The sequence below is a fragment of the Cupressus sempervirens genome, chromosome 3 (assembly GCF_028749045.1).
Source record: "Cupressus sempervirens isolate cs-2001-9-10 chromosome 3, ASM2874904v1, whole genome shotgun sequence".
In the NCBI taxonomy this organism is placed as follows: domain Eukaryota; kingdom Viridiplantae; phylum Streptophyta; class Pinopsida; order Cupressales; family Cupressaceae; genus Cupressus; species Cupressus sempervirens.
The window spans coordinates 583,146,607-583,163,068 of NC_143120.1; the positions used below are offsets into that span (position 1 = coordinate 583,146,607).

Below are 16,462 nucleotides of genomic sequence, written 5' to 3' on the forward strand. Positions count from 1 at the left end.
AAATGAAATGTCACTATTATGATGGCTTGTACCTTATAATGGTTGTAATGATTACATGTTTAGTATTGACACTTCATGTATATTTATAGTAGTTGCTCAAACTCATGCTTGATAGATGCATATTGCCCACTTCAAAACTTGTTGTATAATCATATCCTCGTGTAGCATTAGTTGTACTTTTTGTAATGAATTATGGATAACTTGATTATGATCGTGATGGTTCAAGTTGTGTTTAGTCTAATTATGTCATTATGACATTTTTAGGCATGTATATGACCCACTTGAAAACTTCCAGTACCTTTCAGGAAGTCAATTGACCTTTTTAGTGTCCTTATCTTAGGGGTTTGGCTTCCAAAAATGCAAAATTTGCAAGTTTTGGTCCCTGCTTGCAAAATTGTGCAAATGTCCCTTGAATCTGCAAATACGTCCATTTTTTTGTGCATTCATCATTTTTACTTGAGCATATGTACATTTTTTACCTGGGCAGCCTGCACGACCTGTTCAACGCATATGTAAATCTGCTATGCGCATCTATCACTCACAGAGCTGCACGCCAATAATAAATAGCAGATTACAAGAACTGTTCAAGTATGGATTGATAATTTGGACACCCATTTTCCTCATGTGTCTAATAGTACCTTTACAGTAGACTCTTGGGCTCGTTTAGTGTGTATTTTGAGTGAAACTCCAACCTAGCCATAGAGCAGTTTCCGTCCTGAGAGGCTATTCAGCAATGGAAGTGTTAGTAAGGACTGACTTACATTCAATGTGAAGACTCCTCTTAGGCCTGCTTAGAGTGGTTCTAGCACGCTGATCAAGGGACCCTTGGGGAACACCAAACTCTTAGTAGATGGGGCAATGAAGAGCATGATTCCTTTTGCATTGATAGATTAGAGCTCACCGATACATTATGTGTTACATGGATTCATTCATGTTATTCCAGTAGATAACTGTGTTAAGTTAAACAAAAGAAAAAAATTGGTGTGGTAATATCGAACCCTGTTCCCAAGGGTTCTTGGACAGGGCATAACATCATCTCAAGCTATTCCAATGCTGCATTTTCTAGGTATGTTTGAACTAGAAAAGTAATGTTATTTACAGATCTAGGTTGCTCTTACTTTGGCTTAAAAGTTTTTTTTTAATCAGAAATAAATCTGGAATTTTCAGCTTTATATGTTTCTGTGTTTTTGTCAGTTTTCTGAGTTGTTAAATTACTGCAAGTTACTTTATTATCTGCACTTTATTTATCATCTTATATGCATTGTAAAACACAAAGAAAATGTAAAACAAGGCTGCATATTAGATATCTCCCAGCAAACACTTAATGTGAAATGAAAAAAACAACATTTTATTGCATCATAAGGTACAAAACTCAATACAAAAGCAGAATGGTTGCAACATAAAAGTATCTTCCAACTTCCAACTCATTGCAAACCATATAAGTTATTAAAATGTTTCAGTGACTAAAGCCCTCCATATCCAGATATAGACTGAATGAATCATACCAGTCACAATTTTGAAAATATCCTCTCAATGGCAATCAGTTATCTTACAGAAGTATGAAACACCATTACAGAATATTAATTCCACTTACCTCCCAATCAAGAACTGTGTCCTTGAGTTTCCCGCCACAATTTAGATCCGAACAATGTCGCCCAGTCTCCTTCATTCCTATAGTCTCCACCTCAAAGTCACGGACATACCTTCACCAATTCAATGTACACCAATGAAACTATTGGACAGGGTTGCATAAAACAATCAATGGAGAAAAGAGTTTTTGACGAGAAATACATGGAGCTGATTCTTTCTGGTACTCTTTACAGGCCATGCTAAGGATCACAGGAGCAAAGATCATTTCTTGTGAATTTCTTGACAGACCAGAAGATAAGGATATTTTAAATTTATAGGGAAAATTTTGAAAATACATTGTACAAAGGTTTGGATTGAGTTTAGAGAAATATCAGAAAGACTACTGCAAATATCAGAATTACCTAACCCTAGATTTTTTGTATTAAAATTTCCAATTTAAGCATGAAGAAATTACTATTAATCACCAAAAAATTGCATTTTTTAATAACAAGTTATTGAATTTATTTGGAAGTGAATTGGACTAAAAGTCAATCCAAAAACTAGCATGACTGTATTGACCTAATAAACTCTCTTGTGAGCTTTATGCAATTTATCAATAAAAGATATATTGGGAGAAATCGCACCAGAGTAAAAATATATGCTTCTATGCTAAGGACAACTAGAAATCAAACTCCAAAGTGTCAAAGAAGCACATACAACTGCCCTCAGTTTCAACTAAAAAACAAAATATCGTCCTACCTCCATAGATTCAAAATTAAGAAAAATCACATAAGTGAATTCGCCAATCAGAGTCAGAAGCATACTCTTTACCACATGAGGAGCAAATCTCCCTAAAAGAGTTCCCGTGTAACTCAGCAAGCTTCTCCCTTGGTATACCAGATCTCAGATGCAGTCCATCTATATTCTGTCATATATCAATGGTTATAGCTCAGGATTTCTGAGCAAGCAACAAAAAGACCTAATCCATACCTCCCAATTAAGGATGTAGTTGACAATTTAATTGCATTCAAATCTGAAACAAACTTTTTCTAAAACTGGCATACACCAACAATACCATATAATAAATCCGAGCATTAATTAATGAATAGCATATATTGCAAATATAACTGCAGATAAAACAGCAGTGCAATGTTGGTTTAGTTCACCAGGCATGCTCATTTTTATCAGTGCATATTATTGGATGTTCAGACCGAGCTATTTAGGGCCAGCTAAAACTTGCAATAATGAAAATTCCCCACATATATTCCCTTAATAGATAACATGCCATGCATATTGCGTCAGCATTATTAAAAATATAATGATTACAAAATCCAATCTTAAATGAATATATTCAGTTATACAGTATAACAAATGCATTGTTAGAAAAGGCAGTATAAAATTGCATTAGCGTTATTAAAAATATGAAATTTGCATGTTTTCAGCATATATATTCTAAATGGAAGATTTTGTGTTACAAATTCAGCTCATATCACTCTAATAAATCTACTTGACTGAGCAGAATTTTCTGAAGAGAAAGAAGAATCATTTTTTTCCTTAATCTGTATCTCAGGAGAACCTATTTTTCTGACCAAAACATTTTTTGAAGAATACAGGACAAGGCTACTTAGGACCAATACCCTAATTTACAGCAGGTGATCAATAATTTGCACTAGAGCAGAGAAGGGCAGCTTCAGGATATACATGACGATACTTCCATGAATGGCCTAGGTCACGATTTTGGTCTAGCAAATGATGGTTATCCTCCGAATTTCAGTAACTGTTTTATAGTTAAGTTTTAATAGCCAGTGATTAATTTTATTTTGGGCTGCGCTTTTTCTTGGTGGACTTTCCAGGGCTAGCCTGAGCTACATTTCTTCCTACTGGATTCTTGGAGCGTCATTCATTATATTGAGCCATAGTTTCTAGGGGAAATGCTATTCTATTCTGCCATTGCATGCATCTCTGCAAAACTCTAACATGGAAACAATTCCAGCTCCAGATAAGATTATGAATTGAAACACCAGGCAATTCGTGACTTAATGATCCCAGAAGTTCAACACAGTGTTCATTATCTGTATTTTTTGTATGGTACAGATGTAAATTGCCTGGTTAAAATTTGTCAGGGACACAATCACAAAAAAGAAAAAGAAAAATTTTGTTAGATGGAACTTCAGGGTAAATTTTGGTTTAGAATGAATTTTACAAAATTCATTTCTAATTTTAAAATTTCATAACTAAAAATAAATGTGTATTTTTATTGAGCAAGTTTGGGAAAATTGTTTTAAGACAAAAACTATTAAAAGTTATATGAAGTTGGAACTCTTACAGGAAAATGGCTGGTAACCAGAGAAAAAACACAGGATATTACAGAAGGGCATAGAACTTGTATCATTCAAACGATCTGGCTCCTACTCATGGTGAGTGATCTGCAAACAATTTCAAGATTTTGAGCTGTTATCCTCCCATTACGCATGGGGAAAACATAGTCCTGGTGCATAACAAATCTGGGATCCCCAATTCTGCTTTGGAAAGTAATGGGAGGGAACAGTGGCTCGAGAATCTCAATCCCAGCTCAAGTAATGGAGGGCAGAGAGATCAGCAGTGGGAAGTGGTAAGAAGCAGGAAGGCTTAGCAGGCTGTAAATGTTCAAGCTAGTTCAGGGTAAATAAGAAGAGAAGGAAAGAACAATTTGGGAAACCACATTTGGATAAATTCCCACAACATCCAAAACAGCAAAATTCCCTTTTGGAGCTAAATATGTTGCCGTAGAACACAAGCAGAAGCCTGACCTTTTGGCTCGTTTGTAATGTTTCGTTGTCTAATTTACCTTTAGGAACTGGGTTGCCCATGTGTGAGCCTGGCGAACACCAAATCCAACTCTAGACAATGCGTACACTAGGTCCCAATAGCCATAGGAAGTAGCTTGAATAGGCCGTACAATGGGCAATGGGAGATGTACGGACCAGCTGATAGATGGGGGTCTAGTCATACGGTAGTTGTTGGAGGCAGTACAGTGCTTGTGTAGAGGCCATACGGTAATAGGTTGGAGGTCGTACAATCAGTGTGGGGTGTCGTACGGTAACGAATTAGGGTCGTATGGTGATTATGGAGTGGTCATACAGAAATGGATTGGAGAACTACGATGATTGTGGAGTGGTTGTACGGCAATGGATTGGAGCAGAAACGATTAACCACTTTTTATGCCAGAGATAGTCCAAATGCAATCTTGCCAATACACAGAACAATGATAGATATACATGTAGTCCAGACACAAATATATTCCAGAGGTAATGTTACTTGTAAATAATGATGATGCTCCGATTTGCCAGATCCGAGTCAGGAAGCTTGAACGGAATAGGGTGAGGGTTGAGTCCCACCGAAACCGGAAAGCCAAGTAGGGAAGGTCTTTCGCTTCCGAAATGTCAAACAATTCAGAACTCCAATAGGAATTCGCAGTATAAGAAATAATCCAAATCACATACCTACTACTACCTACATGTCGTACTTAAATACCCTATGGAGGACTTCTCGACGGTTTACAAAGATAGCCGACAGCCACACCTATTGAAACAATTAAATAAAAATGAGTCTGAGATATACTAAATCAATTGGCCCATACACAAAAGTTTTGATTAATTATTTATTTTCTGATGGGGACATTATAGTTCTCCCGTTCCAAAATTTGGTTGTCCTTGAGCAAATGCAATGTTGGATGTTGTAGAATGTGTTCACCTTCCCAAGTTGCATTGTCCAACGGCAAATGTTTCCAGCGTACCAAATATTCCCTAAGGGTACAATTCCGCAGAGTCTTCTCATGTACATTGATGATCTCGATCGGTTCCAATACAAACTTCCCTTCTTCATTGAGCGGTGGAAAATCTATAGTTACCACGATGTTCTATCCCATGGCTTTCTTCAGACGGGAGACATGGAAGACGTTATGGATGCGACTTCTTTCTAGAAGTTCCATTTCGTAGGCAACTTTGCCGATGCGGCAAGCTACACGATAAGGACCATAAAAACATGGCTTCAATTTTTCTTTCCCTTTTGCCTTCAATGAGGATTGCCTGTACAACTGGAGTCTGAGATAGACCAAGTCTCCCACTTTGAAACTTCTCTCAATCTGGTGTTTGTTGGCGTACATCTTTTATTGATTTTTTGCCCTTTGTAAGTTCTTCAAAAATCTCAGGATGTCTTGCCCTTCCTAAAGCCAGTCCCTTGCCCTTGGTGCACGGGTGTCACCCAATATGCCGATAAATGTAAGGGGTTCATACCCGTATAGTGCTTTGAAGGGTGTCATTCCAATGGACATGTGATAAGTGGTATTGTAACAGTATTCCCCCAAATGTATCCATTTGACCTGTGCTCGTTGTTGTGCTAAGATGTAGTTCCGGAAGTAGCCTTCTCGCCACTTGTTCACAATCTATCTATTCGTATGTCTGAGGGTGGTAGCTAGTACTTGGCGTCAATTTTGTTCCTGCCAACTAAAACGATTCTGTCCAGAAAATACTGGTAACCGACCATCCCTGTTGCTCACAATGTTTCGAGGTAACCCATGCAGACGAAAAAACCTCTAAAAAATAAGTCAGCTACCTATGCAGCCTAGAAATTTGAGGAGATGGTGAAGAAGTATGTATACTTCGTCAGTCTGTTGACCACCACAAAGATACAATCCTTCCCGTTTACTTTAGGAATTCCGGTGATGAAGTCCATGGAGATACTTTCCCACTTATGCTCTGGTATGGGAAAGGGTTGCAGTAACTCGGCAGGTAAAGTGTGTTCGGATTTGTTTTGCTAACAAACTGCACATTCCCATATGTAGTGCAATACATCTTCTTTACGTCCTTTCCACAAAAACCTCTCCTTGAGCTGTCTATAGGTTTTGAGAAACCCCAGGTGCTCGGCCAAGGGTGAGGCTCATGCCAGATTTTCTACTTCAATTTGGATTCAGGTACTAAGTATATCCGATCCTTATAGTAAATGATGTCATCCACCAGCTTGTATAGGCCATCCTGAGTGTCACTATCCATTAGCTTACATGCAAATATGTTTTTAGAATATTCCACCAATAAGTGTGCTTTCTAGTGGGCTAAAATCTGAGATAGTGGGCAAATGGCGGGTTTCCTTGACAAAGCATCTGCAACCACATTATTCTTTCCCTTCACATATTCAATGTTGAAATCAAAATATTGAATCTTACTTACCCATTTTTGTTGCCTCTCATTCAAATCTTGTTGCTCTAGAAAATATCTCAAACTACTATGATCGATATAGACGACAAACTTGGCACCTACCAGATACTGTTAGAATTTGGTCAATGTATGCATGATGGCTAACATCTCTTTGTCATAAATGGAATATAAACGCTCCAATTGTGTAAGCTTCCAACTTTTATAGGCTACGAGGTGTATGTCTTGCATTAATACCACACCAATGCCTTCTTTGGATGCGTCACACTCGAATGAATGTTCAAGTGAAATTAGGTAAGGCGAGAACCGAGCAAGTGCTCATCGCTTCTTTTAACTTATCAAAAATGTGTTCCAAGCTTTGATTCCACTGGAAGGAGCCTTTCTTCGTCAGATTCGTTAAGGGTGCGTTGAGCTAAGATAATCATTTTACAAACCTCCGGTAATAATTGCACAATCCAAAGAATCCTCGCAACTCAAAGAGAGATTTTGGTGGAGGCCAATCAAGGATAGCTTGAATCTTCTCCTGATGAACTTGCACCCCAAATTTACTGACAACGTACCCTAGGTACAATATTTCTGTCATCCCGAATTCACACTTGGATTGCTTGGCAAGCAAAAACTAGGCCTTCATGATCCTCAAGACTTTCATCTAGATGCTTTAGGTTTTCCTCCCAAGTTTTTCTATAAGGATATCATCAAAGAATACCAGCAAATACTTATGCAATTGTTTGTTGAAGATGCGATTCATGCACGACTGGAAGGTAGCTGGTACATTTGTTAATCTGAACGACATGATCAGGAACTCGTAATGCCCATAGTGACAACGAAAAGCCGTCTTCTCCACGTCTTCTTCCGTCATGCAAATTTGATGGTATCCAAAATGAAGATCTATTTTAGAAAAAATAAACTGCACCATGCAATTCATCAAACAATTCATCGATCCTAGGAATAAGCTATTTGTTTTTTATTGTTTTCTTATTCAACGCACGGTAGTCCACACAGATGCACATCATTCCGTCCTTTTTAACCAATAGTATTGATGATGCTGAAGGGCTAGAGTTGGGACGGATCCATCCTTTCTCAAGCAGTTCTTGAATCGTCTTCTCGATCTCATCCTTGAATTTTTTAGATTGCGGTATGGAGTGGTGATAACCGGCTTCGCTCCTGTTTCTAGTTCGAAGGTATGCTCAAAACCTCGATGGGGAGGTATACCTGACAGAATGTCGCAGAAAACTGGCTCATATTTATCCAAAATGTTTTGAAGTTTATTATCTAGATGGTACACCTATTGACCCTTGATTAGCTGTGCAAACACAAAGTACCATGCGGCCCACACAATGGCATCATGTCGGAAAATAGCTTCCACTTTCTGTGCAAATAATTCCTTCAAACCTTCATTCGTCATCCCTCTCAAGACCACCATTTTTCCATCGATAACAAAAGTCAAATCCATTCGCTTGAAACTTTGTGTGTACTCATCCAGAGATTCCATCTATAGTATTCCTAAAATGACTTCCATATCTACCAGATCTACTACAAAGAAGTCTTTTATTATTGTGTAGTTACCCATGGTGATGCTTAACTGGTGAACAAGGTGTGTGCATGATAACATTGACCCTCCGGCCACTTTGACTTGGAACCCTGTGTGAGCTTCTGTAAGCAATCCCCTTTACTTCATGAGTGATGAGTTTATGAAATTCAAGGTAGCTCCATTGTCCAGCATTACAATCACCCTTTGACCTTGGAGTTCCCCGTACCTTAAAAACTGTATATCTTGGACTTTTGGCAAGACCGATGGTTCCTCCTTGTTTGACCAATGTTGCTACTCTCTCTGTACAGTTGAGACCAATGTCTTCAGGGACCTCCCGTTGGTGTTCATCTTTAGTAGCAGAGTCCTCTTGCTCGTCATCTAGCATAAACTCAATGTAGTGTACCTTTCCCTTTCCAAGGCATATGTGTCTTGGCTCCCATGATTCTTTGCAACTAAAACATAATTTCTTCCTTCGTAGAACCTGCCTGGTAGTTTGATCCATCGGGGGCTTCCTTGGCAAAGGTCAACTTTCTTTTGGTGCTAATGGAGGTTTAGAGTGAAAGTGGCTTCAAATGGAAGAAGATGACGAAAGTGCCATGCTTCAAGCCCTTTTGATTGCTTCCAAAAGAGTGACTAGGTTCAACCCTTTAAACCATCCCTTTAATGGTTCCATAAATCCGTCCATGAATAGTACTACCCAATGTCGTTCCAAAATATCAGTGACCACTACGAAAAGTTTCTGGAATTTAGTGATGTATTGATCCACCAATCATGTTTGCCTCAACTATGCCAACTCCTTGTATTTGAGTTCTAGGTCTTGATTATCAAACCTCTATTAATCTTTCAGTAAGTTCCGCATGTGTTGATCTGATCATGTCCGAGTGTGATTCTATCGTGTTCAAGGTATTTTTTAGTGGCTAATATTCACAAATTGGCTAATTTTAGAATTTTTGGGCTAGTAATTTGGCTAATAATTTAAGATTTGATACAACCTAAATCACCATAGTTTTATAAAATTTAGTTCTAGAATATTTAAAATCGATCAATAATTTATTTTATTAAAAAATTTAAACTCAAATATTCGCCACAATATTCGTTACATGATTAGATTTGAGTCACCTAAATATAATATATTATTGGAGAAATTAAATTGAATTCACCAATAATTATCATAATTATTAGTTACTTTAGGCATAGATCACCAATATTTAGTTTTCACTATTGATTTAAAGTATATGTAATGATCCTCATAATATTGCACGAGGTAAAAAAATGTTGAATTTTGATTTGTAATATTCCATGGTGATTAATGAACTTTTTATTATTATTGAAATTTGTCAATATTCTATACAAAAAAATTATGATTCAAAAATAATTGCCAATATTTACCATATTTAGAATAAAAAATTAAGATATTCGCCATTAGAAATAATTTTGTTTTTTCAAAATAATGAAAGATTCGCCAATATTTTATATCTTTTTTTGGAGGCAGTTTTCTCAAAGTTTACCCTGATCACGTTGCCACCATTCGTGCACTATTGCTTCTAAATGGAGAGCAGCAAACTTAATTGCTTCTTCCTCTAGCATTAGATTGAGCAGGAAGTAAGTGTCTGCTTTCATTACCCAAGCTTGTCCACTCATAGATCCCAATCCATCAAATGTCGATTGGTTTACTTTATTCAACTTCCTTTGAGATCATCATTAAAATATCCTCCATTTCCAATTCCAGAGTAACATATTCTTAGTTCCATGTAATCTTTATATGAAATGTCTCCTTCCATATTGGCATCCTCCAATCTTCTCTCAGTTGTTCCTATATTTCCATAAAAGTTGGTTCCCTTTCTCTTTGTGGCACCTCCATCCGTGGAGGGAAGGTCGGAATGGAAGGTCAAGAGCATGCTAGATGAGTTTGCCGTACCCAACACCGAGTTTGTGCTGTGACCATTTTGTTCACCAGATATCTTATTGTCTACCAGTTTCCTAAGAGTTTCATCCATAGATTGCTAAGTATCATTGATTTGAGGCTGATTCCTCAAAAGATCCTTTAGTAGTGCCATAAGTTCAGTAGGAGTGGTTTCTTGATCTGCCATTCTATCATCTGAATGGGATCTCCTTTTCCAGCTATAAACTTTCATTCACTGTCCACAGGTTGACAAGATCAGTAGCTCTGATACCACTGTAATGTTTCGTTGTTTGGTTTACCTTCAGGAACTGGGTTGCCCATGTGTGAGCCTAGCGAATGCCAAAATCCGACACGTAAACTAGGTCCCAGAAGCCATACGGAGTAGCTTGAATGGGTCGTACAATGGGCAATGGGAGATGTACGGACCAGCTGATAGATGGGGGAACGGTCGTACAGTTGGTGTTGGAGGCAGTACGATGCTTGTGTAGAGGTTGTAAGGTACTAGCTTGGAGGTCGTACGGTCAGTGTGGGGTGGTTGTATGGTAATGAATTAGGGTCATACGGTGATTATGGAGTGCCCGTACAAAAATGGATTGGAGACCGTACGATGATTGTGAAGTGGTTGTATGGTAATGGATTGGAGCAGAAAAGATTAACCACTTTTTATGCCAGAGATGGTCTAAATGCAATCTTGCAAATACATAGAACAATGGTAGATATAAATGTAGTCCAAACACAAATATATTCCAGAAATAATGTTACTTATAAATACTAATGATGCTCCTATTTGCCAAATCTGAGCCAGGAAGCTTGAACAAAATAGGGTGAGGATTGAGTCCCATCGAAACCGAAAAGCCAAGTAGGGAAGGTCTTTCACTTCCAAAATGGCAAACAATCCAAAATTCCAACAAGAATTCACTGTAGAAGAAATAATCCAAATCCCATACCTACTACTACCTACATGTCATGCTCAAATACCCTTCGGAGAACTTCCTAATGGTTTACAAAGATAGCTAACAGCCACACCTATGAAAACAATTAAATAAAAATGGGTCCAAGATATACTAAATCAATCGGCCCATACAAAAAAGTTTTGATTAATTATTTATTTTATGACAGGGACGTTACATCGTTCCAAGACTTTGCCCTCAAATAATGCCCGACCTAGTATTTGTAAGAGTGAGGAGTTAGGCCTCTCACCCTCTTCTAGCAATCATGATTTAAAATCCCTTTGCCTAAGATTGGAAATGGTCCAACTCAAAAGGCTACTAGGTCTTGGAAAAATCATGTTCATTGGTAACCCCAAGCAAAACAAAGGAATGTTATCCAGCGCGAACATGATGGGCAGTTCAAAATCTGTAGTACTCTAATACACCAAACAATGGAGGATGCTGGAAAGTCCATGTGTCCTTTTCCTTTGCCTTCAAACTATACCTCCTGGGGACACAAAAACCCTCAATTCTTGAACAAGGAGGAAAGCGTAAGACTATGGTTGTAAGACATATACATAGATGGCATGGGGGACTATTGCAGATCCCACGGTTTATTTGCACGTTCATGTGGTTTTGGGCTTCTAGTGGGAGACATTGCAGAGTGGATGGAAGAAACCTATGAGGGCTAGGTCGGTATTACTATCCTATCAAAAGATCTTATATTCATTGATTGTAAGAACATAGACCTTATAAATAGTTTTTGTTTGGCAGGTCAGTTATGGTGCATATTATTTTATATTTATTGATTGATAACCTAATTTTGATCCTAGCAAACTTCAAACTTTTTTAGTTTCCAGATGGATTAGCCTTCCCAATCTCCTAGTCAATTTGATTCGCAGTGAATTTTTAAGGGAATTAGGAAATCAACTAGGAGACTTTTAGGGATTGAAGATAAAAATTGATCTTATCCTAATATTTAAATATTAGTAGAAAAAGATATTAATGTGAAAAGCTTGAAACCAATATGTAATGTCCCCATTTTCAGCAAGTTCCTGCAATTGGCTTGGTCAGTTCACCATTGCGGCCCTCTAGAGTTGATAGTGGGATTTGAGGGTCTCAGTTGTGTAGTTATAGGCTTTCCAACAGCCTATGGTGTGTTTTGGCTCTGTTCGAAGAACTTACTATTTATAATAAGTCAAATTGTTGGTTCTAATGAGCTCAATTGAGTTAGAAGAGTTGAGTGATGCTTTAAATTTTTATTTTGAGATTTTGGTTTGGGCTCCAAGAATCTTGAAGGGAGCGTCTATTTATAGTAAGTCACCCCGTCAAGTTCATTCATCATCTTTCTTCATCAAGATCACTCTGGTGTTGTCAGATTTTGATTCTGATGCTTCTTCAATTGTTTTCAAAAGACAAATGAATTATTATTTTTATTCAGCTAAATATGTCGAGGTTACTATTTTTGTTGGTGTTGTATCTTGGTCAACTTAGTATCATAACTCATTCGAACCGAGTTGAAAAGTTCTAAATCGTAGGCACAAGAAACAGTGGCCTTATGTGTCAAAATATTATATTATGGTGGAAAAGGTCATTTTTGGGAGCTAAAAGTATTTAATAAATTATATTATAATGGCACTTTATTATATTTTAATGTTGTGTTGAGGAAGTTTCCTAAGTGGAGTTCATTTGGGAAACTTGTGCCATTTGGAGATTATAAATACGAGCCCATTTAATGAGAAAAGCATTTGATTGATTATTTTCTTTGTTGCCTGCGAAGTGCTTTGAGATTCTAATTTTAATAACCTTGCTGAGGTAAAAGGGTTTGTTTTGAATTCTGAAATTGTTCTGCGATTACATTGCAAATTGTTGCTGTTGTATAGCAATTTGCTGACACTTCTTAACTGTATCTTTTGTGACTAAGAAGTAATTGACGTCTGAGAGAATTGACTGGTCTGTGGGTGATCTTTGAAGTTTGTTGTGACTGTGCTTACCTGTGATTTGCTGGAAGTGATTATTGTGCCACGTTGAAAGGCTGTGTTTCCATCATAGCAACATTTGGACAATCTTCTACCTGTGGCTGCTTGATATTCGACCTGCAATACAATTGGGGGGGCTGCATTTCATTGATAAGGGTCCAACGTTACTTAACAGAGGCCTGCAATACAATTACTGGGCCTGCATTTTCCATATCATTCAAATCTGGAAGCTGAACAGGGCTGTGATCTGTGCAAGTACTGCCAGGTTCTATGTTTCTTAAATAAATAAATGAATTGTAATGTGTAAATGCCTGGGAGCCAACAATGAATAGTCAAAGAAAATTCAGTTTGTTGTTTCAGCATTAACTTGGTATTTTTCAATAGCTAGTAGATTTATTTATGTAAAGGAATGTGAATATAAATGATGAATGCCTAGAAATATATGAGCAGTTAACTAATTCAAACAAAAGAAACCATAGTTATATCCTTTAGCATGACAAAGTATCACCACGTGATTGCCAAGTGTTGAATAAAATGCCTAATTATTGATTAGTAAAGGGGATTGGTGTCTAGCCGACTGAGGGGGTTATTACAGTGGTATCAGGGTGATTTCCTGCCATCCTATGGGCAAAGTTATTTTTATTTCAGACCTGCTGTTGTTTTGGGAGCGACCAGCACTGTAGCTTTTCCATCTATGGACATATACATGAGGCCTAGCAGTTCCGGGAGATGGCAGAGTAGAGAGGAAAATAGCAAGAATATCAATGCCTTGAGAGAGAGTATGGAGAAACATAAGCTTCATCATCAGAAGTTTGCGAAGAGACTCTCGAATCCGGCGATGGTTGATAGGACAGCAAGATATATGGTTTCCGCTTTTAGAAGACCAGTACTGATAATGCAGGGAAGAAGGCTTGAGTGCTCTCTGGTTGGCATTGAGTTCTCTCTAGAGGCTACCCAAGGTAAGTCGATGTCGACTGGAGTGTCCATAATTCAGAGGGCAAAGAGATGCAATGGCAATCTAAACCATTAGGGTAGGAACCCAACAATGTAGTAGAGCTCATGGCCCTTAGTAAAGGGCTACTTATGTGTAAAGAAATGAGGAATAAACATTTAGAAGTAGGGGGTGATTCAGGTATAGTGATTAATGCTCTTACAAAAGGCTCAATGCAAAGCTAGAAACTAAATCCAATCCTATCAAGAGCTCTAAATCTATCTAAAAACTTCAGACCTGTATCTTCAATCACATTTATAGGGAGGGGAACTTTAGAGCAGATGAATTTGAAAATTTGGGTACGGATGGAAAGGCCTTATTGTAGAGTGACAAATAAGTTAGAAAGAGGTATGGAGGAAGTTTTGAGAAAGTAGAAGAGCTCCTTTGAAATGTAGCTTGATCAAGTTCTTAAGTGTTAATCCTTACATTAGATATTTATGATATTAGATACTCTTCTGTGTAAATAGGGGTATATATATTGTCCTTCAAATAATAGCTATTCATAGACAGGATTCTGGGTATTAGCAAGCATTGTAAGCTGATTCACCTTGATATATGCTAAAGGTTAGATGTTAAGGTCTTCTAAAACTTGCAAAAATGATTAAGGAAGAGACGTTCTAGTAGGATTAATTATGCTAGCGGATGGTGTAGATTGGAGTGTTTATATGACTCTCACTTATTATAGACATGATTAAATAGTGTCAGCTCTTCACTACTGAGGATTACCTAAGCACTTATCATTTATAAAGGATAATTACAAAATCGACAAGTTGTACTCAAATGTCCCATCCGAAACCTCTAGAGAGCAAGTTGGCTTTCAATCCACAAGCTTTAAGGGTAAACTTGCCATTTTTCTTAGCTTAAGCATTTAGTTTGCAAGGTGATAGAGATGCCGATAACACTTGGCAGCAGTAATAGGCAGATGGCCTTTGATACCACGGTTAAGATAGATAGGATGAGACTGATTGTACTTGTTGAGAAGAAATTGATCATGAGAGCAGTTTTCAGGATTCTTGCAGAGGATTTTGTGAATAAGTGTGATAGATTCTAGGCTAACCCAAACATTCTTGTGATGATGATCGCCATTGCAATGCATATTTACAACAACAAGATTGATATAGGTAGGTTATGGCATAGCCTCTTTATTGAGGAGATTCTAATAAGCTTAGATAGAGTCTTAGTTAATATATGCAGAGACCTAATAATCTCCAAATTGAAGAATTATGCTCATGATAAGTAACAGGTCAGTATTTACATATACCATCTTGTATTTTGAAGATTTAGATGGGTTAAGTTTAAATAGGTCGGTTACCCACAAGTACTTAGACTTCCTAAGGTTCAAATTTTCAAATTCAAAGACCAACAAATGAGAATTGGTTCGATGACTACCTGACTACTAATGAGGTTGACGAAGCAGACATACCGGTGGAGAAAATTGAGGCTCTACTTCTCGGATAACTCTAGAAGGAAAATGTGGTGGACTAGGGAGGTATCTCATATGGAGGTCAGAAAGGAAGTGGCTAAGCTAGAGATTTGGATGGGGCTGCTACAAAGGGTTAGTATTTGAAAACTTAAATGTGGTTTTTCGGTTTACTATTTTGTTATGTGAGTACTTAGTTGTATATATCCAGTAATTGATCAGTAATTTCCTTAGCTGGACACACATGGATAGTATGGCTTGTAATTGTGCTTCATTAAACACATTTCATAAACATGTAGGTGATATTTACTTATAATATGTCTTACTCTTACTAGGCCGATAACCTTTTTGGTGCTTCTACTAAACTTCTATGTATTTGTTATGGATAAAACTAAAATTCCTTAGGGTACTATGTTCTTTTTCTAGTTTCTAGTTGTTGAATGATTGGTTCTTTAAGGTATTTATATAGAAGTACAGAAATATAAGGATATATAAATATGTCAATAAAAATGTGTATGTGAATACATAAACACATAAATATATATATATACTATGTTCCCTGGGGATGCATACCTGGCATTTCGAGGACGGGGACGTCCTGGGGACGGGGGGACGGGTATGGGACATCCCCCAGCCGTCCCCAAAAAGTGAAAAAATGCAGGGGACGTCTCGAAAACTTGGGGACGCCTAAGGGGAAAAAGGGGGACAGCCAGCCGTACCCAGTTCCGTACCGGGTACTTCTGGCCGTCCCCCTTTTTTGTTTGCATAAAATTTTAAAAGTTTAACATAAAAAAAAAATTTAAGCCTCCAACTTGGTCGGCCAAGTTGTCCCCACCCCTCCAAATGCCCTTAAAGGCAGTAGAGGCAAAATAGGAGCAGCAGGCTGCTTCATTTTTCTATTTTTTTATTTTTTATGTTGAACATAAACATGATTATGATACATTGATACTT

At 37.6% G+C, this 16,462-nt stretch overlaps 1 protein-coding gene across 1 annotated transcript in view; it reads right to left on the minus strand.

Moving 5' to 3' along the window:
• SRT1 (sirtuin 1) overlaps positions 1 to 16,462 on the minus strand; it is a 159,683-nt gene that overhangs the window by 99,532 nt on the left and 43,689 nt on the right. The window contains exons 5-6 of the mRNA XM_089821024.1: positions 2,394 to 2,494; positions 1,595 to 1,703 (exon numbers count right to left, since the gene is read on the minus strand). Coding sequence (XP_089677150.1) covers positions 1,595 to 1,703; positions 2,394 to 2,494 — 210 coding nt within the window. The remainder of the gene's footprint in view (positions 1 to 1,594; positions 1,704 to 2,393; positions 2,495 to 16,462) is intronic.